This window comes from Oncorhynchus mykiss, chromosome 10, assembly GCF_057628025.1.
Source record: "Oncorhynchus mykiss isolate SJ-2025 chromosome 10, ASM5762802v1, whole genome shotgun sequence".
In the NCBI taxonomy this organism is placed as follows: Eukaryota; Metazoa; Chordata; class Actinopteri; order Salmoniformes; family Salmonidae; genus Oncorhynchus; species Oncorhynchus mykiss.
In genome coordinates, this window is record NC_143031.1 from 4,407,501 (window position 1) to 4,432,812 (window position 25,312).

At 47.9% G+C, this 25,312-nt stretch overlaps 1 protein-coding gene across 1 annotated transcript in view; it reads right to left on the minus strand.

Annotated features, from left to right (window-relative positions):
* LOC110533265 (relaxin receptor 2-like) overlaps positions 1–25,312 on the minus strand; it is a 143,958-nt gene that overhangs the window by 14,979 nt on the left and 103,667 nt on the right. Inside the window, exons 13-15 of the mRNA XM_090188785.1 lie at positions 15,989–16,060; positions 14,379–14,450; positions 12,696–12,925 (exon numbers count right to left, since the gene is read on the minus strand). Of these exons, the coding sequence (XP_090044911.1) occupies positions 12,696–12,925; positions 14,379–14,450; positions 15,989–16,060 (374 nt within the window). The remainder of the gene's footprint in view (positions 1–12,695; positions 12,926–14,378; positions 14,451–15,988; positions 16,061–25,312) is intronic.

Sequence of the window (25,312 nt, forward strand, 5' to 3'; positions counted from 1 at the left end):
ACGGCCAAACACATAGAAATAAAGAAACTAGAATGCCCACCCTAGTCACACCCTGGTCTAACCAAAATAGAGAATAAAAGCCTCTCTATGGCCAGGGTGTGACAAATGGATATGTGACTTATTAATGCAAAGGATACAGATATAAATATTATATTTATAAAATATATATATATAATATATTTAAATATATATATTTATATAAATATTACTTGATAATAACTCAAAAGATGTGAAAGAGTATTTTTCTTTGTCGTGTTCCCTTCCACACTGCAGTGTTTGATCTAATGCATTCTGGGAAATGTATTTTTTTTCCAGATATTTTAAAACGTATAAAGAGAATTATGAATTATTGTAGACAACCCACAACACGACCTTAGAATATTTCCAGGACCATTGTAATTATAAAAAATGTTTTTTTTTAGAAGGAAGAATGTTTCAACCTTATGCTACATGGTAGTTGTAACCATACTTATCTTTTGTAATAATCATTGTAAATAAAAATACATACATGATGTCAACATAAACATTACTATGCGGATGTGTAGAAAGTAAGTTATTTAAATTTCATTCAATTCAATTGACTTAAGTTCTTCTTCTTATGTACAGAAATGCAATAGTTCACTGGATCAGTCTAAAACTTTTCACCTACACTGAAAAAAAGTGTCTGGGGCTGGCTGAGGTTAAAGAGGATAGATGGGGCTGGCTGAGGTTAAAGAGGATAGATGGGGCTGGCTGAGGTTAAAGAGGATAGATGGGGCTGGCTGAGGTTAAAGAGGATAGATGGGGCTGGCTGAGGTGAAAGGAGATAGATGGGGCTGGCTGAGGTTAAAGGAGATAGATGGGGCTGGCTGAGGTTAAAGAGGATAGATGGGGCTGGCTGAGGTTAAAGAGGATAGATGGGGCTGGCTGAGGTTAAAGAGGATAGATGGGGCTGGCTGAGGTGAAAGGAGATAGATGGGGCTGGCTGAGGTGAAAGGAGATAGATGGGGCTGGCTGAGGTGAAAGGAGATAGATGGGGCTGGCTGAGGTGAAAGAGGATAGATGGGGCTGGCTGAGGTTAAAGAGGATAGATGGGGCTGGCTGAGGTGAAAGGAGATAGATGGGGCTGGCTGAGGTGAAAGGAGATAGATGGGGCTGGCTGAGGTGAAAGGAGATAGATGGGGCTGGCTGAGGTTAAAGGAGATAGATGGGGCTGGCTGAGGTGAAAGGAGATAGATGGGGCTGGCTGAGGTGAAAGGAGATAGATGGGGCTGGCTGAGGTTAAAGAGGATAGATGGGGCTGGCTGAGGTTAAAGAGGATAGATGGGGCTGGCTGAGGTGAAAGGAGATAGATGGGTCTGGCTGAGGTGAAAGAGGATAGATGGGGCTGGCTGAGGTTAAAGAGGATAGATGGGGCTGGCTGAGGTGAAAGGAGATAGATGGGGCTGGCTGAGGTGAAAGGAGATAGATGGGGCTGGCTGAGGTGAAAGGAGATAGATGGGGCTGGCTGAGGTGAAAGGAGATAGATGGGGCTGGCTGAGGTTAAAGGAGATAGATGGGGCTGGCTGAGGTGAAAGGAGATAGATGGGGCTGGCTGAGGTGAAAGGAGATAGATGGGGCTGGCTGAGGTTAAAGGAGATAGATGGGGCTGGCTGAGGTGAAAGGAGATAGATGGGGCTGGCTGAGGTTAAAGGAGATAGATGGGGCTGGCTGAGGTGAAAGGAGATAGATGGGGCTGGCTGAGTTGAAAGGAGATAGATGGGGCTGGCTGAGGTTAAAGAGGATAGATGGGGCTGGCTGAGGTGAAAGGAGATAGATGGGGCTGGCTGAGGTGAAAGGAGATAGATGGGGCTGGCTGAGGTTAAAGGAGATAGATGGGGCTGGCTGAGGTGAAAGGAGATAGATGGGGCTGGCTGAGGTTAAAGGAGATAGATGGGGCTGGCTGAGGTGAAAGGAGATAGATGGGGCTGGCTGAGTTGAAAGGAGATAGATGGGGCTGGCTGAGGTTAAAGAGGATAGATGGGGCTGGCTGAGGTTAAAGGAGATAGATGGGGCTGGCTGAGGTTAAAGGAGATAGATGGGGCTGGCTGAGGTGAAAGGAGATAGATGGGGCTGGCTGAGGTGAAAGAGGATAGATGGGGCTGGCTGAGGTAAAAGGAGATAGATGGGGCTGGCTGAGGTTAAAGAGGATAGATGGGGCTGGCTGAGGTGAAAGGAGATAGATGGGGCTGGCTGAGGTGAAAGGAGATAGATGGGGCTGGCTGAGGTGAAAGGAGATAGATGGGGCTGGCTGAGGTTAAAGGAGATAGATGGGGCTGGCTGAGGTTAAAGAGGATAGATGGGGCTGGCTGAGGTGAAAGGAGATAGATGGGGCTGGCTGAGGTTAAAGAGGATAGATGGGGCTGGCTGAGGTTAAAGAGGATAGATGGGGCTGGCTGAGGTGAAAGAGGATAGATGGGGCTGGCTGAGGTTAAAGGAGATAGATGGGGCTGGCTGAGGTGAAAGGAGATAGATGGGGCTGGCTGAGGTGAAAGAGGATAGATGGGGCTGGCTGAGGTTAAAGAGGATAGATGGGGCTGGCTGAGGTTAAAGAGGATAGATGGGGCTGGCTGAGGTGAAAGAGGATAGATGGGGCTGGCTGAGGTTAAAGGAGATAGATGGGGCTGGCTGAGGTGAAAGGAGATAGATGGGGCTGGCTGAGGTGAAAGAGGATAGATGGGGCTGGCTGAGGTTAAAGAGGATAGATGGGGCTGGCTGAGGTTAAAGAGGATAGATGGGGCTGGCTGAGGTTAAAGGAGATAGATGGGGCTGGCTGAGGTGAAAGGAGATAGATGGGGCTGGCTGAGGTGAAAGGAGATAGATGGGGCTGGCTGAGGTGAAAGAGGATAGATGGGGGCTCGGTAAGTATAATGTTGGCTTCTTGGCTGTTGTCATTTAAATCTGCCTGGCCTGCTGAGTTTCATTCAGACCTGCCTGGCCTGCTGAGTTTCATTTAGATCTGCTTGGCCTGCTGAGTTTCATTTAGATCTGCCTGGTCTGCTGAGTGTCATTTAGACCTGCCTGGCCTGCTGAGTGTCATTTAGACCTGCCTGGCCTGCTGAGTTTCGTTTAGACCTGCCTGGTCTGCTGAGTTTCATTCAGACCTGCATGGCCTGCTGAGTTTTACTTAGATCTGCCTGGCCTGCTGAGTGTCATTTAGACCTGCCTGGCCTGCTGAGTGTAATTTAGACCTGCCTGGCCTGCTGAGTGTCATTTAGACCTGCCTGGCCTGCTGAGTTTAATTTAGAGCTGCCTGGCCTGCTGAGTTTCATTCAGACCTGCCTGGCCTGCTGAGTTTCATTTAGATCTGCCTGGCCTGCTGAGTGGAATTTAGACCTGCCTGGCCTGCTGAGTGTCATTTAGACCTGCCTGGCCTGCTGAGTTTCATTTAGATCTGCCTGGCCTGCTGAGTTTCATTTAGATCTGCCTGGCCTGCTGAGTTTCATTTAGACCTGCCTGGCTTGCTGAGTTTCATTCAGACCTGCCTGGCCTGCTGAGTTTCATTTAGACCTGCCTGGCCTGCTGAGTGTCATTTAGACCTGCCTGGCCTGCTGAGTGTCATTTAGACCTGCCTGGCCTGCTGAGTGTCATTTAGACCTGCCTGGCCTGCTGAGTGTCATTTAGACCTGCCTGGCCTGCGGAGTGTCATTTAGACCTGCCTGGCCTGCTGAGTGTCATTTAGACCTGCCAAGTTTCATTTAGATCTGCCTGGCCTGCTGAGTGTCATTTAGACCTGCCTGGCCTGCTGAGTTTCATTCAGACCTGCCTGGCCTGCTGAGTGTCATTTAGACCTGCCTGGCCTGCTGAGTTTCATTCAGACCTGCCTGGCCTGCTGAGTTTCATTTAGAGCTGCCTGGCCTGCTGAGTTTCATTCAGACCTGCCTGGCCTGCTGAGTGTCATTTAGACCTGCCTGGCCTGCTGAGTGTCATTTAGACCTGCCTGGCCTGCTGAGTGTCATTTAGACCTGCCTGGCCTGCGGAGTGTCATTTAGACCTGCCTGGCCTGCTGAGTGTCATTTAGACCTGCCAAGTTTCATTTAGATCTGCCTGGCCTGCTGAGTGTCATTTAGACCTGCCTGGCCTGCTGAGTTTCATTCAGACCTGCCTGGCCTGCTGAGTGTCATTTAGACCTGCCTGGCCTGCTGAGGCATTTACCTTGACAGAGATCTACACTGGGGAGATAGAAGCTGGAAGGATCTGGCCACGTGGACATAGAGAGATAAGGCTGCATAATCAAATCAGGTTTTCCAATTTGACTTGTCGCTGAATACAACAGGTGTAGACTTTACCTTTCCCAACAGAGTTAAAAAGCAAGAAAACATTAGAAAACAAGAAAATAAAGGAAATAGTAACACAAAAAAATCTAAATGACGAGGATGTACAAAAAATACATATATACATACTAATATATTATATACACCTGTTATGGTATTATATATACACATTAATATATTATATACACCTGTTATGGTATTGATTATGATGACACTGTTATGGTATTGATTATGATGACACTGTTATGGTATTGATTATGATGACACTGTTATGGTATTGATTATGATGACACTGTTATGGTATTGATTATGATGACACTGTTATGGTATTGATTACGATGACACCTGTTTTGGTATTGATTATGATGACACTGTTATGGTATTGATTATGATGATACTGTTATGGTATTGATTATGATGACACCTGTTATGGTATTGATTATGATGACACCTGTAATGGTATTGATTATGATGACACTGTTATGGTATTGATTATGATGACACTGTTATGGTATTGATTACGATGACACCTGTTTTGGTATTGATTACGATGACACTGTTATGGTATTGATTATGATGACACCTGTTATGGTATTGATTACGATGACACCTGTTATGGTATTGATTATGATGACACCTGTTATGGTATTGATTACGATGACACCTGTTATGGTATTGATTATGATGACACCTGTTATGGTATTGATTACGATGACACTGTTATGGTATTAAATATACAATATACAGTCGTGGTCAAAAGTTGAGAATGACACAAATATTAATTTCCACAAAGTTTGCTGCTTCAGTGTCTTTAGATATTTTTGTCAGATGTTACTATGGAATACTGAAGTATATTTACAAGCATTTCATAAGTGTCAAAGGCTTTTATTGACAATTACATGAAGTTGATGCAAAGAGTCAATATTTGCAGTGTTGACCCTTCTTTTTCAAGACCTCTGCAATCCTCCCTGGCATGCTGTCAATTAACTTCTGGGCCACATCCTGACTGATGGCAGCCCATTCTTGCATAATCAATGCTTGGAGTTTGTCAGAATTTGTGGGTCTGTCTGTCCACCCGCCTCTTGAGGATTGACCACAAGTTCTCAATGGGATTAAGGTCTGGGGAGTTTCTTGCTATGGACCCAAAATATTGATGTTTTGTTCCCCGAGCCACTTAGTTATCACTTTTGGCAAGGTGCTCCATCATGCTGGAAAAGGCATTGTTCGTCACCAAACTGTTCCTGGATGGTTGGGAGAAGTTGCTCTCGGAAGATGTGTTGATACCATTCTTTATTCATGGCTGTGTTCTTGGGCAAAATTGTGAGTGAGCCCACACCCTTGGCTGAGAAGCAACCCCACACATGAATGGTCTCAGGATGCTTTACTGTTGGCATGACACAGGACTGATGGTAGCGCTCACCTTATCTTCTCTGGACAAGCTTTTTTCCGGATGCCCCAAACAATCGGAAAGAGGATTCATCAGAGAAAATGACTTTACCCCAGTCCTCAGCAGTCCAATCCCTGTACCTTTTGCAGAATATCAGTCTGTCCCTGATGTTTTTCCCTGGAGGGAAGTGGCTTCTTTGCTGCCCTTCTTGAAACCAGGCCATCCTTCAAAAGTCTTTGCCTCACTGTGCGTACAGATGCACTCACACCTGCCTGCTGCCATTCCTGAGCAAGCTCTGTACTGGTGGTGCCCCGATCCCGCAGCTGAATCAACTTTAGGAGACGGTCCTGGCGCTTGCTGGACTTTCTTGGGCGCCCTGAAGTCTTCTTCACAACAATTGAACCGCTCTCCTTGAAGTTCGTGATTATCCAATAAATGATTGATTTAGGTGCAATCTTACTGGCAGCAATATCCTTGCCTGCGAAGCCCTTTTTGGGCAAAGCAGTGATGACGGCACATGTTTCCTTGCAGGTAACCATGGATGACAGAGGAAGAACAATGATTCCAAGCATCACCCTCCTTTTGAAGCTTCCAGTCTGTTATTCAAACTTAATCAGCATGACAGAGTGATCTCCAGCCTTGTCCTGGTCAACACTCACACCTGTGTTAACGAGAGAATCACTGACATGATGTCAGCTGGTCCTTTAGTGGCAGGGCTGTAATGCAGTGGAAATGTTTTTTTGTGGATTCAGTTCATTTGCATGGCAAAGAGGGACTTTGCAATTAATTGCAATTCATCTGATCACTCTTCATAACATTCTGGAGTATATGCTAATCGCCATCATACAAACCTAGACAGCAGACTTTGTGAAAATTAATATTTGTGTCATTCTCAAAACATTTGACCATGACTGTACAACAACGAGGCTGTCACAGTGAAATAACAATAACGAGGCTGTCACAGTGAAATAACAATAACGAGGCTGTCACAGTGAAATAACAATAATGAGGCTGTCACAGTGAAATAACAATAACGAGGCTGTTACAGTGAAATAACAATAACGAGGCTGTCACAGTGAAATAACAATAACGAGGCTGTCACAGTGAAATAACAATAACGAGGCTGTCACAGTGAAATAACAATAACGAGGCTGTTACAGTGAAATAACAATAACGAGGCTGTCACAGTGAAATAACAATAACGAGGCTGTCACAGTAAAATAACAATAACGAGGCTGTCACAGTGAAATAACAATAACGAGGCTGTCACAGTAAAATAACAATAACGAGGCTGTCACAGTGAAATAACAATAACGAGGCTGTCACAGTGAAATAACAATAACGAGGCTGTCACAGTGAAATAACAATAACGAGGCTGTCACAGTGAAATAACAATAACGAGGCTGTTACAGTGAAATAACAATAACGAGGCCGTCACAGTGAAATAACAATAACGAGGCCGTCACAGTGAAATAACAATAACGAGGCTGTCACAGTGAAATAACAATAACGAGGCTGCCACTGTGAAATAACAATAACGAGGCTGCCACAGTGAAATAACAATAACGGGGCTGTCACAGTGAAATAACAATAACGAGGCTGTCACAGTGAAATAACAATAACGAGGCTGTCACAGTGAAATAACAATAACGAGGCTGTTACAGTGAAATAACAATAACGAGGCTGTCACAGTGAAATAACAATAACGAGGCCGTCACAGTGAAATAACAATAACGAGGCTGTCACAGTGAAATAACTATAACGAGGCAGTCACAGTGAAATAACAATAACGAGGCTGTCACAGTGAAATAACAATAACGAGGCTGTCACAGTGAAATAACAATAACGAGGCTGTCACAGTGAAATAACAATAACGAGGCTGTCACAGTGAAATAACAATAACGAGGCTGTCACAGTGAAATAACAATAACGAGGCTGTTACAGTGAAATAACAATAACGAGGCTGTCACGGTGAAATAACAATAACGAGGCTGTCACAGTGAAATAACAATAACGAGGCTGTCACAGTGAAATAACAATAACGAGGCTGTCACAGTGAAATAACAATAACGAGGCTGTCACAGTGAAATAACAATAACGAGGCTTGTCGTAGCTGAATCAGAATTAGTTAGGTAACATTGATATATAATATGTTTTATTTACATAATAATGCTTATGTGAGATATTTGTCATGAGGATGATTTCTTTTGGATAATACTGTTGGCAGTTTGCCGTTTTCTCTTCTCCAGGGCTTACTCACTAGGGGCCCAGAGAGGGGAGAGTTCAGGGTTGTCTTCATATGTCCATGTATCTGTGATGCTATGCAGAAAATCAGAAGGGGAGGAGGACAGAATGGAGGCTTGTCTTCTTATGGGAATGTGTCTAACTATTGTGTGTCCCCTCTGAGGTTGCCCTTATCTTGATTTAGTATATGACCTAAGAGGCTCACTTTCTCGGTGAGCTTGTCCACGAGGGGGTGTTTTTGAGATGGGAGTATCTAGAATTGACAATTGATATATGCCATTGGATGAGGTAATGGTTTGGTACTATGTTGTACCAAGAACGAGATAAGAACTTAGTTTAGGAGACCAAACTGAACGATAATTTATAGCTAATGCTATCTGGATGGGATACTCCTCTCTCAAGTAAAAGTCTTCCTTTGTGCAGTTTTCCTAAGACCTGTGGTTTGTCATGTCGACTAGGGGGTGGATCTTTGCTATAAAAGATCTCAGTTGCCATTTTGTAAACACTCTCAGAGAATTCATTTATAGACACTGAATTGATCTGAGAGTCAAACAGGACTATGGTGAAGCTCATATATAATTAAAAGATGGACTTTATAATATAACTCTGACTTGTGTGCGGTTTGCTCTCTCAATGTTTAGTAATACAGGAAATTACCACGACAGGCTGTTACAGTGAAATAACAATAACGAGGCTGTCACAGTGAAATAACAATACTCTCTAACCACTAGACTACCTGCCCCCTCTACTCTCTAACCACTAGACTACCTGCCCCCTCTACACACTAACCACTAGGCTACCTGCCCCCTCTACACTCTAACCACTAGGCTACCTGCCCCTCCTACACTCTAACCACTAGACTACCTGCCCCCTCTACACTCTAACCACTAGGCTACCTGCCCCCCCTACACTCTAACCACTAGACTACCTGCCCCCCCCCCTACACTCTAACCACTAGGCTACCTGCCTCCCCTACACTCTAACCACTAGACTACCTGTCCCCCCCCCCTACACTCTAACCACTAGACTACCTGCCCCCCCCTACACTCTAACCACTAGACTACCTGCCCCCCCCCCCCCCCCTACACTCTAACCACTAGACTACTTGCAACCCCAAATGGGAGGGAGACCAACAAATCTAATTTCTAGCTGGCCTAAAGGTTATTCCACGAGCTGAGGCATAACAACTGAAATGATTTCCCCCCAGGTCAGTGGAGACCCGCGGGACCTCCAGAACCAGCCGGTCCAGAGAGCGGGTCTGAATATGACTGGATCTTCAGTTAGTACGTGAGCAGAGTTAGGGTGGGGGCTACAAAAACTAGCCAACGCTGAGCCCTTCTGCAAGTCAGAGCCGACAGAACTATACAAAATGCGCTGATGTTCTGAAAAATTGTCCAAAGTGATGAAGGAGACTGACTCTAAAGATTATAAAAACAGCATTCCTGTAGATTGTATTTTCAAATCCATTCAATGAGCAGACAGGAGGCTACTCAGGGTCTTTATTACGAGACCTAGAGGACAACAGGAACTTGGTTTTAGTAGCGTTTAGCTATTTAGTTTAATTAATCAGTAAGCGATTTTTTAAATTGAGTCTAAACAATGCTCAAGGATATGTGCTAGGCCAGTTACGACCCTCTATAGCAGGACCTCTATACTATCTACTACCCTCTGTAGCAGGACCTCTATACTATCTACTACCCTCTGTAGCAGGACCTCTATACTATCTACTACCCCCCTCTGTAGCAGGACCTCTATACTATCTACTACCCCCCTCTGCAGCAGGACCTCTATACTATCTACTACCCCCCTCTGCAGCAGGACCTCTATACTATCTACTACCCCCCTCTGCAGTAGGACCTCTATACTATTTGCTACCCTCTGTAGCAGGACCTCTATACTATCTACTACCCTCTGTAGCAGGACCTCTATACTATCTACTACCCCCCTCTGCAGCAGGACCTCTATACTATCTACTACCCCCCTCTGTAGCAGGATCTCTATACTATTTGCTACCCTCTGTAGTGCCTTGCAGTCAGATGTCGAGCAGGTGCCATACCAGGCGGTGATGCAGCCAGTCAAGATGCTCTCAACGGTGCAGCTGTATTACCTTTTGATGATCTGAGGACCCATGCCTAATCTTTTCAGTCTCCTGAGGGGGAAAAGGTTTTGTCGTGCCCTCTTCACCACTGTTTTGGTGTGTTTGGACCATGATAGATCCTTGGTGATCCTGGACACAGAGAAACTTAAAGCTCTCGACCTGCTCCGCTAAAGCCCCGTCGATGTGGATGGTGCGTGCTCGGCCCTCCATTTCCTGTAGTCCATGATCAGCTCCTTTGTATATCTGGGGTTGAAGGAGAGGTTTTTGTCTCTGCACCACACTGACCTCTTCCCTGTAGGCTCATCCTCGGTGATCAGTCCTACCACCGTTGTGTAGTTGGCAAACGTAATGACGGTGTTGGGAGTCGTGCGCTGCCAGGCAGTTGTGGGTGAACAGGGAACAGGTCTGCAGGCGTAGGCGGCTGGTGATGGAGATCTGGAAGGACAAAGCATGCACCCCTGAGGGTCCTCAGTGTTGAGGGTCAGCGTGGTGGAGCGGGTGGTTGCCTACCTTCACCACCTGGGGTCGGGCCCATTAGGAGGTTCAGGATCCAGTTGCAGAGGGAGGGGTTTATTCCCAGGGTCCTTAGCTTAGTGATGAGCTTGAAGGGCACTATGGTGTTGAACGCCGAGCTGTAGTCAATGAACAACATTGTCACCTAGGTGTTCCTTTTGTCCAGGTGGGAAAGGGCAGTGTGGAGTGGAATAGAGAATGCGTCATCTGTGGATCTGTTGGGGATTGGAGTGGGTCTGGAATGAGGGTGTTAATGTGAGCCTATCAAAGTTTTTCATGGTACAGATGTGAGTGCCACGGGGTAACACTCATTTATGCAGCTGGTCAACATCCTGGTAATCCATCTGGCCCTGCGACCTAGTGAATGTTAACCTGTTTAAAGGTCTTACTCACATCGGCTATGGACAGTGTGATCACATAGTCGTCTGGGAAAGCTGGTGCTCTCATGTACGGTTCAGTAATGCTTGCCACAAAGAGAGCATAGAAGGAATGTATCTCGTCTGGTAGGCTCGTGTCACCGGGCAGCTCGCTTTTGGGTTTCCCTTTATAATCCATGATAGTTTGCTAGCCCTGCCACATCACAAGAAAGAGAGAGCCCTGCCAATTAACAAGAAAGAGAGAGCCCTGCCACATTGTAGAGAGAGAGGGAGCCCTATCACATCTGACGTGGGGAATTAGGCTGAGGAGGCATGGGTAGAGGAGAGAGGGATGAGGGGTGGAGGCATTGGGAATGATGGTCACCAAGGGGGAGAGCTAGGGAGGGAGAATAAAATGAGAGAAATTAGAGAGTTGAAGGGGGACTTGTGAGGTTACTGGTAGAGACCTGGTAGAGACCTGGTAGAAACCTAGTAGAAAGTGTACTGATAGAGACCTGGTAGAAACCTGGTAGAGAGTGTACTGGTAGAGACCTGGTAGAGAGTGTACTGGTAGAAATCTGGTAGAGACCTGGTAGAGAATGTACTGGTAGAGACCTGGTAGAGAATGTACTGGTAGAGATCTGGTAGAGACCTGGTAGAGATCTGGTAGAGACCTGGTAGAGAATGTACTGATAGAGACCTGGTAGAGAATGTACTGATAGAGACCTGGTAGAGAATGTACTGATAGAGACCTGGTAGAGAATGTACTGGTAGAGACATGGTATAGAATGTACTGATAGAGATCTGGTAGAGAATGTACTGATAGAGACCTGGTAGAGAATGTACTGATAGAGACCTGCTAGAGACCTGGTAGAGCATGTACTGGTAGAGACCTGGTAGAGAATGTACTGATAGATATCTGGTAGAGAATGTACTGATAGAGACCTGGTAGAGAATGTACTGATAGAGACCTGGTAGAGACCTGCTAGAGAATGTACTGGTAGAAACCTGGTAGAGACCTGGTAGAGAATGTACTGATAGAGACCTGGTAGAGAATGTACTGATAGAGACCTGGTAGAGAATGTACTGGTAGAGACCTGGTAGAGAATGTACTGGTAGAGAATGTACTGATAGAGACCTGGTAGAGAATGTACTGGTAGAGACCTGGTAGAGAATGTACTGGTAGAGACCTGGTAGAGACCTGGAAGATAATATACTGGTAGAGAATGTACTGGTAGAGACCTGGAAGAGAATTTACTGGTAGAGAATGTACTGATAGAGACCTGGTAGAAAGTGTACCGGTAGAGACCTAGTAGAGACCTGGTAGAGAATGTACTGATAGAGACCTGGTAGAGACCTGGTAGAGACCTGGTAGAGAATGTACTGATAGAGACCTGGTAGAGAGTGTACTGGTAGAGACCTGGTAGAGAATGTACTGGTAGAGAGCTGGTAGATAATGTACTGATAGAGACCTGGCAGAGAGTTCCAGAACTAGAACAAAAGCAGATAGTAGATTGTTGTGGTAGAAGAGAGAGTTAAGAGAGAAAATAGGAGAGGGGAAAATAGGCTGTCCCCAAGAAAACAAAGAGAAGAAGAGAGGAGAGGAAGGTGTTATGAGAGATGAAGGGGTATTGAATGACAGATGAGTAACAGCAGTTTGTTGTGACAGCAGGTCCAGAGAGAAAGAGAGAGATAGAAAGAGAGAGAGTGTGTGTGTGTGTGTGTGTGTGTGTGTGTGTGTGTGTGTGTGTGTGTGTGTGTGTGTGTGTGTGTGCGCGCATCTATAAACAGTACATATAACTCACAGCAGAGGACTTTGATGCAGGCGGCGTGCAGGTTGTTCTCCGCTCTGATCAGGGATCTCATCCCGATGACGAAGAGGTTCCCGAAGCATGTGATGAAGGCCATGACCCACACAGAGACCCTGAGCACCACGTTGGCTAACAGGTCCTCGAAGGAAGAGATACCGTCCGTGTTGGGCTTACACGTTCTCACGTGGGGCGCATAGGAACAGTACTGGAACGTCTTGAAGTAGCTACGGAGAGGAGAGGAAGGGTTGGGGGATAGGAGGAGAGGAGAGGAAGGGGTTGGGGGACAGGAGGAGAGGAGAGGAAGGGGTTGGGGGACAGGAGGAGAGGAGAGGAAGGGGTGGGGGATAGGAGGAGAGGAGAGGAAGGGGTTGGGGACAGGAGGAGAGGAGAGGAAGGGGTGGGGGAAAGGAGGAGAGGAGGGGTTGGGGGATAGGACGAGAGGAGAGGAAGGGGTGGGGGATAGGAGGAGAGGAGAGGAAGGGGTGGGGGATAGGAGGAGAGGAGAGGAAGGGGTGGGGGATAGGAGGAGAGGAGAGGAAGGGGTGGGGGATAGGAGGAGAGGAGAGGAAGGGGTGGGGGATAAGAGGAGAGGAACGGGTGGAGGATAAGAGGAGAGGAAGGGGTGGGGATAGGAGGAGAGGAGAGGAAGGGGTGGGGGATAGGAGGAGAGGAAGGGGTGGGGATAAGATGAGAAGAGAGGGTGGGGTGGGGGATAGGAGGAGAGCAGATGAGAGGAAGGGGTGGGGGAAAAGAGGAGAGGAGAGGAAGGGGTGGGGGATAGGAGGAGAGGAGAGGAAGGGGTGGGGGATAAGAGGAGAGGAAGGGGTGGGGGATAAGAGGAGAGGAAGGGATGGGGGATAAGAGGAGAGGAAGGGATGGGGGGATAGGAGGAGAGGAAGGGGTGGGGGAAAAGAGGAGAGGAGAGGAAGGGGTGGGGGATAGGAGGAGAGGAGAGGAGAGGAAGGGGTGGGGGATAAGAGGAGAGGAAGGGGTGGGGATAGGAGGAGAGGAGAGGAAGGGGTGGGGGAAAAGAGGAGAGGAGAGGAAGGGGTGGGGGATAAGATGAGAAGAGAGGGTGGGGTGGGGGATAGGAGGAGAGCAGAGGAGAGGAAGGGGTGGGGGATAAGAGAGGAAGGGGTGGGGATAAGAGGAGAAGAGAGGGTGGGGTGGGGGTGGGAACATATAGTATAGAATGTGATGAACATATAGTATAGAATGTGATATACAGGACCTATAGTATAGAATGTGACATAGAGGACATATAGTATAGAATGTGATGAACATATAGTATAGAATGTGATGAACATATAGTATAGAATGTGACATAGAGGACATATAGTATAGAATGTGATGAACATACAGTATAGAATGTGATGAACATATAGTATAGAATGTGATATATAGGACATATAGTATAGAATGTGATGAACATATAGTATAGAATGTGAAGAACATATAGTATAGAATGTGATATACAGGACATAGAGTTTAGAATGTGATGAACATATAGTACAGAATGTGATATACAGGACATATAGTATAGAATGTGATGAACATATAGTATAGAATGTGATGAACATATAGTATAGAATGTGATGAACATATAGCATAGAATGTGATGAACATATAGCATAGAATGTGATGAACATGTAGTATAGAATGTGAATGTGTACATACATGTGTGAGAGGTTTCCCATGGGTAGAAACATCTTGGTCTGGATGTTTGGAATCTCAATACCCTCCAGACCCCTACAGAAAAGACAACACCGGTTATTAAGTTGAGTTGATTTCTTATCAGCATTGTCAATATTTATCTACATGTAGCGCGCTGTAGTGGTAGGTAAGGGTAGCGTACGGTACTGGTAGGTAATGGTAGTGTACGGTACTGGTAGGTAATGGTAGTGTACTGTACTGGTAGGTAAGGGTAGCATGCTGTAGTGGTAGGTAATGGTAGTGTACGGTACTGGTATGTTCTGGTAGGTACTGTACTGGTAGGTAATGGTAGTGTACTGTACTGGTAGGTACTGGTAGGTACTGTACTGGTAGGTAATGGTAGTGTACTGTACTGGTAGGTAATGGTAGTGTACTGTACTGGTAGGTAATGGTAGCGTGCTGTAGTGGTAGGTAATGGTAGTGTACGGTACTGGTAGTGTACGGTACTGGTATGTTCTGTTAGTGTACAGTACTGGTAGGTACTGTACTGGTAGGTAATGGTAGGTACTGTACTGGTAGGTAATGGTAGTGTACGGTACTGGTAGGTAATGGTAGTGTACTGTACTGGTATGTTCTGGTAGTGTACTGTACTGGTAGGTACTGGTAGTGTACGGTACTGGTATGTTCTGGTAGTGTACTGTACTGGTAGGTACTGGTAGTGTACGGTACTGGTATGTTCTGGTAGTGTACGGTACTGGTAGGTAATGGTAGTGTACTGTACTGGTAGGTAATGTACTGGTAGGTAATGGTATTGTACGGTACTAGTAGGAATGTACTGGTAGGTAATGGTAGTGTACTATACCGGTAGGTACTGGTAGTGTACGGTTCCGGTAGTGTAATGTACTGGTAGGTAATGGTAGTGTACTGTACTGGTAGGTAATGTACTGGTAGGTAATGTACTTGTAGGTAATGTACTGATAGGTAATGGTAGTGTCCTGGTAGGTAATGGTAGTGTACTGTACTGTTAGATAATGTACTTGTAGGTACTGGTAGTGTACTGTACTGGTAGGTAATGTATTGGTAGGTACTGCTAGTGTACTGTACTGGTAGGTACTGTACTGGTAGGTAATGGTAGTGTACTGTACTGGTAGCTACTGGTAGTGTACTGTACTGGTAGGTAATGTACTGGTAGGTAAAGGTATTGTACTGTACTGGTAAGTCATGTATTGGTAGGTAATGGTAGTGTACTGTACTGGTAGGTAATGGTAGTGTCCTGGTAGGTACTGGTAGTGTACTGTACTGGTAGGTAATGTACTGGTAGGTAATGTACTGTTAGGTACTGGTAGTGTACTGTACTGGTAGGTACTGGTAGTGTACTGTACTGGTAAGTAATGTATTGGTAGGTAATGGTAGTGTACTGTACTGGTAGGTAATGGTAGTGCACTGTACTGGTAGGTAATGGTAGTGTACTGTACTGGTAGGTAATGTACTGGTTGGTACTGGCAGTGTACTGTACTGGTAGGTAATGTACTGGTAGGTAATTGTACTGTACTGAACTGGTAGGTAATGTACTGGTAGGTACTGGTGGTGTACTGTACTGATAGGCTAGGCTATACAGTATGTGTTCTACTCACAGGGACTGGAGCTGGGTCAGGTCATCAAAGTGACCCGGGTAGATGTGGAACAAAGGATTGTGGGATATGTTCCTGTGACAATACGTAAAAAACAAGTAAACAAGTGATTCTGTCTGACAGGCAAACAGACAGACCTGTATGGTTTTCCCTGGCTGTGAGAATTAAACTAACTGACTGTTATTTTCTCAGCAGAGGAGAAGGCTCCGCAGGGCTAGAGAAAGAAAATGTTGCCAGGGCTAGTGGAGAAGATGTTGCCAGAGAGAGTGGAAAAGATGTTGCCAGGGCTAGCGGAGAAGATGTTGCCAGGGCTAGTGGAGAAGATGTTGCCAGGGCTAGTGGAGAAGATGTTGCCAGGGCTAGTGGAGAAGATGTTGCCAGGGCTAGTGGAGAAGATGTTGCCAGGGCTAGTGGAGAAGATGTTGATAGGGCTAGTGGAGAAGATGTTGCCAGAGATAGTGGAAAAGATGTTGCCAGGGCTAGCGGAGAAGATGTTGCCAGGGCTAGTGGAGAAGATGTTGCCAGGGCTAGTGGAGAAGATGTTGACAGGGCTAGTGGAGAAGATGTTGACAGGGCTAGTGGAGAAGATGTTGCCAGGGCTAGTGGAGAAGATGTTGCCAGGGCTAGTGGAGAAGATGTTGCCAGGGCTAGTGGAGAAGATGTTGCCAGGGCTAGTGGAGAAGATGTTGCCAGGGCTAGTGGAGAAGATGTTGCCAGGGCTAGTGGAGAAGATGTTGCCAGGGCTAGTGGAGAAGATGTTGCCAGGGCTAGTGGAGAAGATGTTGCCAGGGCTAGTGGAGAAGATGTTGACAGGGCTAGTGGAGAAGATGTTGCCAGGACTAGTGGAGAAGATGTTGCCAGGGCTAGTGGAGAAGATGTTGACAGGGCTAGTGGAGAAGATGTTGCCAGGGCTAGTGGAGAAGATGTTGCCAGGGCTAGTGGAGAAGATGTTGCCAGGGCTAGTGGAGAAGATGTTGCCAGGGCTAGTGGAGAAGATGTTGCCAGGGCTAGTGGAGAAGATGTTGCAGGACTAGTGGAGAAGATGTTGCAGGACTAGTGGAGAAGATGTTGCAGGACTAGTGGAGAAGATGTTGCAGGGATAGTGGAGAAGATGTTGCCAGGGCTGTACTTGCTTCCCGTCTCCCAGTGTCTGTAGTTACGGAACCGTTACAGAATGCAGACACCACAGTTGGAAGCATCAGGGAGTTTTGTCCTTTTTTTCCTTTTTTGTTGGTGACGTCGAGTTCGAGTGTCGCTGTCGAAGTAACCGGGGATGACTCAGCTGGCTCGTCAGGCTTCTATGTCTCAGCTGGCTCGTCACGCTTCTATGTCTCAGCTGGCTCGTCAGGCTTCTATGTCTCAGCTGGCTCGTCAGGCTTCTATGTCTCCGCTGGCTCGTCAGGCTTCTATGCCTCAGCTGGCTCGTCAGGCTTCTATGTCTCAGCTGGCTCGTCAGGCTTCTATGTCTCAGCTGGCTCGTCAGGCTTCTATGTCTCAGCTGGCTCATCAGGCTTCTATGTCTCAGCTGGCTCGTCAGGCTTCTATGTCTCAGCTGGCTCGTCAGGCTTCTATGTCTCAGCTGGCTCGTCAGGCTTCTATGTCTCAGCTGGCTCGTCAGGCTTCTATGTCTCAGCTGGCTCGTCAGGCTTCTATGTCTCAGCTGGCTCATCAGGCTTCTATGTCTCAGCTGGCTCGTCAGGCTTCTATGTCTCAGCTGGCTCGTCAGGCTTCTATGTCTCAGCTGGCTCGTCAGGCTTCTATGTCTCAGCTGGCTCGTCAGGCTTCTATGTCTCAGCTGGCTCGTCAGGCTTCTATGCCTCAGCTGGCTCGTCAGGCTTCTATGCCTCAGCTGGCTCGTCAGGCTTCTATGCCTCAGCTGGCTCGTCAGGCTTCTATGCCTCAGCTGGCTCGTCAGGCTTCTATGCCTCAGCTGGCTCGTCAGGCTTCTATGTCTCAGCTGGCTCATCAGGCTTCTATCTCAGCTGGCTCGTCAGGCTTCTATGCCTCAGCTGGCTCGAAAGCCTCGGTTCGCTCGGCCGTCTCCCATGCCATGCCACGGCCGGCTCCCACGCCATGCCTTGCCCGGCTCCCACGCCATGCCCCGCCCGGGTCCCAAATCAAATCAAATCAAATTTTATTTGTCACATACACATGGTTAGCAGATGTTAATGTGAGTGTAGCGAAATGCTTGTGCTTCTAGTTCCGACAATGCAGTAATAACCAACGACTAATTTAGCTAACAATTCCAAAACTACTACCTTATACACACAAGTGTAAAGGGATAAAGAATATGTACATAAATATATATGAATGAGTGATGGCACAGAGCGGCATAGGCAAGATCCAGTAGATGGTATCGAGTACAGTATATACATATGAGATGAGTATGTAAACAAAGTGGTATAGTTTAAAGTGGCTAGTGATACATGTATTACAGAAAGATGCAGAAGATGATATAGAGTACAGTATATACGTATACATATGAGATAAATAATGTAGGGTATGTAAACATTATACTAAGTAGCATTGTTTAAAGTGGCTAGTGATATATTTTACATCAATTCCCATTATTAAAGTGGCTGGAGTTGAGTCAGTGTGTTGGCAGCAGCCACTCAATGTTAGTGGTGGCTGTTTAACAGTCTGATGGCCTTGAGATAGAAGCTGTTTTTCAGTCACTCGGTCCCAGCTTTGATGCACCTGTACTGTCCTCGCCTTCTGGATGATAGCAGGGTGAACAGGCAGTGGCTCGGGTGGTTGTTGTCCTTGATGATCTTTATGGCCTTCCTGTGACATCAGGTGGTGTAGGTGTCCTGGAGGGCAGGTAGTTTGCCCCCGGTGATGCGTTGTGCAGACCTCACTACCCTCTGGAGAGCCTTACGGTTGTGGGCGGAGCAGTTGCCGTACCAGGCGGTGATACAGCCCGCCAGGATGCTCTCGATTGCGCATCTGTAGAAGTTTGTGAGTGCTTTTGGTGACAAGCCAAATTTCTTCAGCCTCCTGAGATTGAAGAGGCGCTGCTGCGACTTCTTCACGATGCTGTCTGTGTGGGTGGACCAATTCAGTTGTCTGTGATGTGTACGCCGAGGAACTTAAAACTTACTACCCTCTCCACTACTGTTCCATCGATGTGGATAGGGAGGTGTTCCCTCTGCTGTTTCCTGAAGTCCACAATCTTCTCCTTTGTTTTGTTGACGTTGAGTGTGAGGTTATTTTCCTGACACCACACTCCGAGGGCCCTCACCTCCTCCCTGTAGGCCGTCTCGTCGTTGTTGGTAATCAAGCCTACCACTGTTGTGTCGTCTGCAAACTTGATGATTGAGTTGTAGGCGTGCGTGGCCACGCAGTTGTGGGTGAACAGGGAGTACAGGAGAGGGCTCAGAACGCACCCTTGTGGGGCCCCAGTGTTAAGGATCAGCGGGGTGTAGATGTTGTTACCTACCCTCACCACCTGGGGGCGGCCCGTCAGGAAGTCCAGTACCGTTGCACAGGGCGGGGTCGAGACCCAGGGTCTCGAGCTTGATGACGAGTTTGGAGGGTACTATGGTGTTAAATGCTGAGCTGTAGTCGATGAACAGCATTCTCACATAGGTATTCCTCTTGTCCAGATGGGTTTAGGGCAGTGTGCAGTGTGGTTGAGATTGCATCGTCTGTGGACCTATTTGGGCAGTAAGCAAATTGGAGTGGGTCTAGGGTATCAGGTAGGGTGGAGGTGATATGGTCCTTGACTAGTCTCTCAAAGCACTTCATGATGACGGAAGTGTTTAGCTCAGTTACCTTAGCTTTCTTGGGAACAGGAACAATGGTGGCCCTCTTGAAGCATGTTGGAACAGCAGACTGGGATAGGGATTGATTGTATATGTCCGTAAACACACCAGCCAGCTGGTCTGCGCATGCTCTGAGGGCGCGGCTGGGGATGCCGTCTGGGCCTGCAGCCTTGAGAGGGTTAACACGTTTAAATGTTTTATTCACCTCGGCTGCAGTGAAGGAGAGTCTGCATGTTTTGGTTGCGGGCCGTGTCAGTGGCACTGTATTGTCCTCAAAGCAGGCAAAAAAGTGATTTAGTCTGCCTGGGAGCAAGGCATCCTGGTCCGTGACTGGGCTGGTTTTCTTTTTGTAATCCGTGATTGACTGTAGACCCTGCCACATACCTCTTGTGTCTGAGCCGTTGAATTGCGATTCTTCTTTGTCTCTATACTGACGCTTAGCTTGTTTGATTGCCTTGCGGAGGGAATAGCTACACTGTTTGTATTCGGTCATGTTTCCGGTCACCTTGCCCTGATTAAAAGCAGTGGTTCGTGCTTTCAGTTTCCCTCGAATGCTGCCATCAATCCACGGTTTCTGGTTTGGGAATGTTTTAATCGTTGCTATGGGAACGACATCTTCAACGCACGTTCTAATGAACTCGCTCACCGAATCAGCGTATTCGTCAATGTTGTTGTTTGACGCAATACGAAACATATCCCAGTCCACGTGATGGAAGCAGTCTTGGAGCGTGGAATCAGATTGGTCGGACCAGCGTTGAACAGACCTCAGCGTGGGAGCTTCTTGTTTTAGCTTCTGTCTGTAGGCAGGGAGCAACAAAATGGAGTTGTGGTCAGCTTTTCCGAAAGGAGGGCGGGGGAGGGCCTTATATGCATCGCGGAAGTTAGAATAGCAACGATCCAAGGTTTTACCAGCCCTGGTTGCGCAATCGATATGCTGATACAATTTAGGGAGTCTTGTTTTCAGATTAGCCTTGTTAAAATCCCCAGCTCCATTGATTGCAGCCTCAGGGCTGATATGTGGATTCCAGTTTGCAAAGAGTCAAATAAAGTTTGTTCAGAGCCATGGATGTGTCTGCTTGGGGGGGAATATATACGGCTGTGATTATAATCGAAGAGAATTCCCTTGGTAGATAATGTGGTCGACATTTGATTGTGACTAATTCTAAATCAGGTGAACAGAAGGACTTGAGTTCCTGTATGTTGATGTGACCACACTACGTCTCGTTAACCATAAAGCATACGCCCCCGCCCCTCTTCTTATCAGAAAGATGTTTGTTTCTGTCGGCGCGATGCGTGGAGAAACCAGCTGGCTGCACCGAATCTGATAGAGTCTCTCGAGTGAGCCATGTTTCCGTGAAGCAAAGAACGTTACAGGCCTGATGTCCCTCTGGAATGCTACCCTTGCTCGGATTTCATCAACCTTGTTGTCAAGAGACTGGACATTGGCGAGTAGTATGCTAGGGAGTGGTGCGCGATGTGCCCGTCTCCGCAGCGTGACCAGAAGACCGCTTCGTTTGCCTCTTTTACGACGCCGTTGTTTTGGGTCGCAGGCTGGGATCCATTCCGTTGTCCTGGGTGGAAGGCAGAACACAGGATCCGCTTCGCGAAAGTCATATTCTTGGTCGTACTGATGGTGAGTTGACGCTGCTCTTATATTCAGTAGTTCTACTCGACTGTATGTAATGAAACCTAAGATGACCTGGGGTACCAATGTAAGAAATAACACGTAAAAAAACAAAAAACTACATAGTTTCCTAGGAACTCGAAGCGAGACGGCCATCTATGTCGGCGCCGGAAGTTGTTAGCCATGCCCCGCCCGGCTCCCACGCCAAGCCTTGGACGGCTCGCCAGGCACCCACACCATGCCTGGGACCTTCTCGTCAGGCTCCCACGCCATGCCTTGGCCGGCTCGCCAGGCTCCCTCGCCCTGCCTCAGCCCGCCAGGCTACCTCGCATCAGCCAGCCAGGCTCCCTCGCCTCAGCCCGCCAGGCTCCCTCGCCAGGCTGCCTCAGCCCGCCAGGCTCCCTCGCCAGGCTGCCTCAGCCCGCCAGGCTCCCTCGCCAGGCTGCCTCAGCCCGCCAGGCTCCCTCGCCTCGCCAGACTCCCTCGCCAGGCTCCCTCGCCTCGCCAGACTCCCTCGCCAGGCTCCCTCGCCTCGCCAGACTCCCTCGCCAGGCTCCCTCACCTCCGCCGGCTCCCTCGCCTCGGCCGGCTCTCCAGGCTCCCTCGCCTCGAACGGCTCTCCAGGCTCCCTCGCCTTGCCCGGCTCTCCAGGCTCTCGCCTCCCTCGCCCGGCTCTCCAGGCTCTCGCCTCCCTCGCCCGGCTCCCTCGCCAGGCTCTCGCCTCCCTCGCCCGGCTCCCTCGCCAGGCTCGCCCGGCTCCCTCGCCTTGCTCCCTCGCCAGGCTCCCTCGGCTCCCTCGCCCTGCTCCCTCGCCAGGCTCCCTCGGCTCCCTCGCCAGGCTCCCTCGCCAGGCTCCCTCGCCAGGCTCCCTCGCCAGGTTCCCTTGCCCCGCCTGGCTCGCCAGGCTCCCACGCCTCGGCCAGCTCGCCAGGCTCCCACGCCTCGGCCAGCTCGCCAGGCTCCCACCCCTTGGTAATAACCAGGTCCAGAGTATGGCTGTGGTTATGGGTGGGCCTAGTAGAAAGCCCCTTGGTAATAACCAGGACCAGAGTATGGCTGTGGTTATGGGTGGGCCTAGTAGAAAGCCCCTTGGCAATAACCAGGTCCAGAGTATGGCTGTGGTTATGGGTGTATCCAGTAGAAAGCCCCTTGGTAATAACCAGGTTCAGAGTATGGCTGTAGTTAAGGAAAGCCCCTTGGTAATAACCCGTTCCAGAGTATGGCTGTGGTTAAGGAAAGCCCCTTGGTAATAACCCGGTCCAGAGTATGGCTGTGGTTAAGGAAAGCCCCTTGGTAATAACCTGGTCCAGAGTATGGCTGTGGTTATGGGTGGGCCTAGTAGAAAGCCCCTTGGTAATAACCAGGACCAGAGTATGGCTGTGGTTATGGGTGGGCCTAGTAGAAAGCCCCTTGGCAATAACCAGGTCCAGAGTATGGCTGTGGTTATGGGTGTATCCAGTAGAAAGCCCCTTGGTAATAACCAGGTTCAGAGTATGGCTGTAGTTATGGGTGGGCCCAGTAGGAAGCCCCTTGGTAATAACTAGGTCCAGAGTATGGCTGTAGTTATGGGTGGGCCCAGTAGAAAGCCCCTTGGTAATAACCAGGTCCAGAGTATGGCTGTGGTTATGGGTGGACCCAGTAGAAAGCCCCTTGGTAATATTTGGTCCAATAGAAAGCCCCTTGGTAATAACCAGGTCCAGAGTGTGGCTGTGGTTATGGGTGGGCCTAGTAGAAAGCCCCTTGGCAATAACCAGGTCCAGAGTATGGCTGTGGTTATGGGTGTATCCAGTAGAAAGCCCCTTGGTAATAACCAGGTTCAGAGTATGGCTGTAGTTATGGGTGGGCCCAGTAGGAAGCCCCTTGGTAATAACTAGGTCCAGAGTATGGCTGTGGTTATGGGTGGGCCTAGTAGAAAGCCCCTTGGCAATAACCAGGTCCAGAGTATGGCTGTGGTTATGGGTGTATCCAGTAGAAAGCCCCTTGGTAATAACCAGGTTCAGAGTATGGCTGTAGTTATGGGTGGGCCCAGTAGGAAGCCCCTTGGTAATAACTAGGTCCAGAGTATGGCTGTAGTTATGGGTGGGCCCAGTAGAAAGCCCCTTGGTAATAACCAGGTCCAGAGTATGGCTGTGGTTATGGGTGGACCCAGTAGAAAGCCCCTTGGTAATATTTGGTCCAATAGAAAGCCCCTTGGTAATAACCAGGTCCAGAGTGTGGCAGTGGTTATGGGTGGGCCCAGTAGAAAGCCCCTTGGTAATAACCAGGTCCAGTAGAAAGCCCCTTGGTAATATTTGGTCCAATAGAAAGCCCCTTGGTAATAACCAGGTCCAGAGTGTGGCTGTGGTTATGGGTGGGCCCAGTAGAAAGCCCCTTGGTAATAACCAGGTCCAGAGTATGGCTGTGGTTATGGGTGGGCCCAGTAGAAAGCTCCTTGGTAATAACCAGGACCAGAGTATGGCTGTGGTTATGGGTGGGCCTAGTAGAAAGCCCCTTGGCAATAACCAGGTCCAGAGTATGGCTGTGGTTATGGGTGTATCCAGTAGAAAGCCCCTTGGTAATAACCAGGTTCAGAGTATGGCTGTAGTTAAGGAAAGCCCCTTGGTAATAACCCGTTCCAGAGTATGGCTGTGGTTAAGGAAAGCCCCTTGGTAATAACCCGGTCCAGAGTATGGCTGTGGTTAAGGAAAGCCCCTTGGTAATAACCTGGTCCAGAGTATGGCTGTGGTTAGGGAAAGCCCCTTGGTAATAACCAGGTCCAGAGTATGGCTGTGGTTATGGGTGGTCCCAGTAGAAAGCCCCTTGGTAATAACCAGGTCCAGAGTATGGCTGTGGTTATGGGTGGTCCCAGTAGAAAGCCCCTTGGTAATAACCCATTCCAGAGTATGGCTGTGGTTAAGGAAAGCCCCTTGGTAATAACCCAGTCCAGAGTATGGCTGTGGTTAAGGAAAGCCCCACGGCTTTCAACTAGATTTAGCCACAGGACAATTCTTTCTTGATCAGATGGTCAATGGGCCGCAAAATAATTACAAATAATTTGTAGGCTGCAAATTGATCACAAGAAACCCAAACAGATATAACATTTGATTAAAACATAATGATTTCAAACCTTGCTTGCATGTGTATATAATCACATATGTATCGCTCTACAACATGTGGGAATACTTTGTAACAAATTTTCCAAAAAATTGAAATCACTTGGAGCTGAATTGTTGTTGTTTTTCCAGTCTTTGATGTCCAACAATGTATTTATGAGCAATATATTTTTTTGACATTGTAACGGTTTTCTTCTATCTCCTCCTCTGATGAAGAGGTAGAACAAGGATCGGACCAAAATGCAGCGTGTAGATTGCGATCCATGTTTTAATGAACAAACGTAAAACACGAATCAATACAAACACTACAAAATAAAGAACGTGATGAACGTAACGAAAACCTAAACAGCCTATCTGGTGAAAACACATAGACAGGAACAATCACCCACAAACACACAGTGAAACCCAGGCTACCTAAATATGGTTCCCAATCAGAGACAATGACGAACACCTGCCTCTGACTGAGAACCATATCAGGCTGAACATAGAAATAGACAAACAAGACATGAAACATAGAATGCCCACTCAGATCACACCCTGACCAATCAAAACATAGAAAATACAAAGTAAACTATGGAAGGGCGTGACAGTACCCCCCCCCCAAGGTGCGGACTCCGGCCGCAAAACCTGAACCTATAGGGGAGGGTCTGGGTGGGCATCTGTCCGCGGTGGCGGCTCTGGCGCTGGACGTGGACCCCACTCCATGACAGTTTTAATCCCCCTCCTAAACGTCCCTAAATAGGTTACCCACCACAATGATAACATGGGACAGAGGGACAGCTCGGGACAGAGGTAACTCGGGACAGATGGGTAGCTCAGCACTGAGAGGAAGCTCAGCACTGAGAAG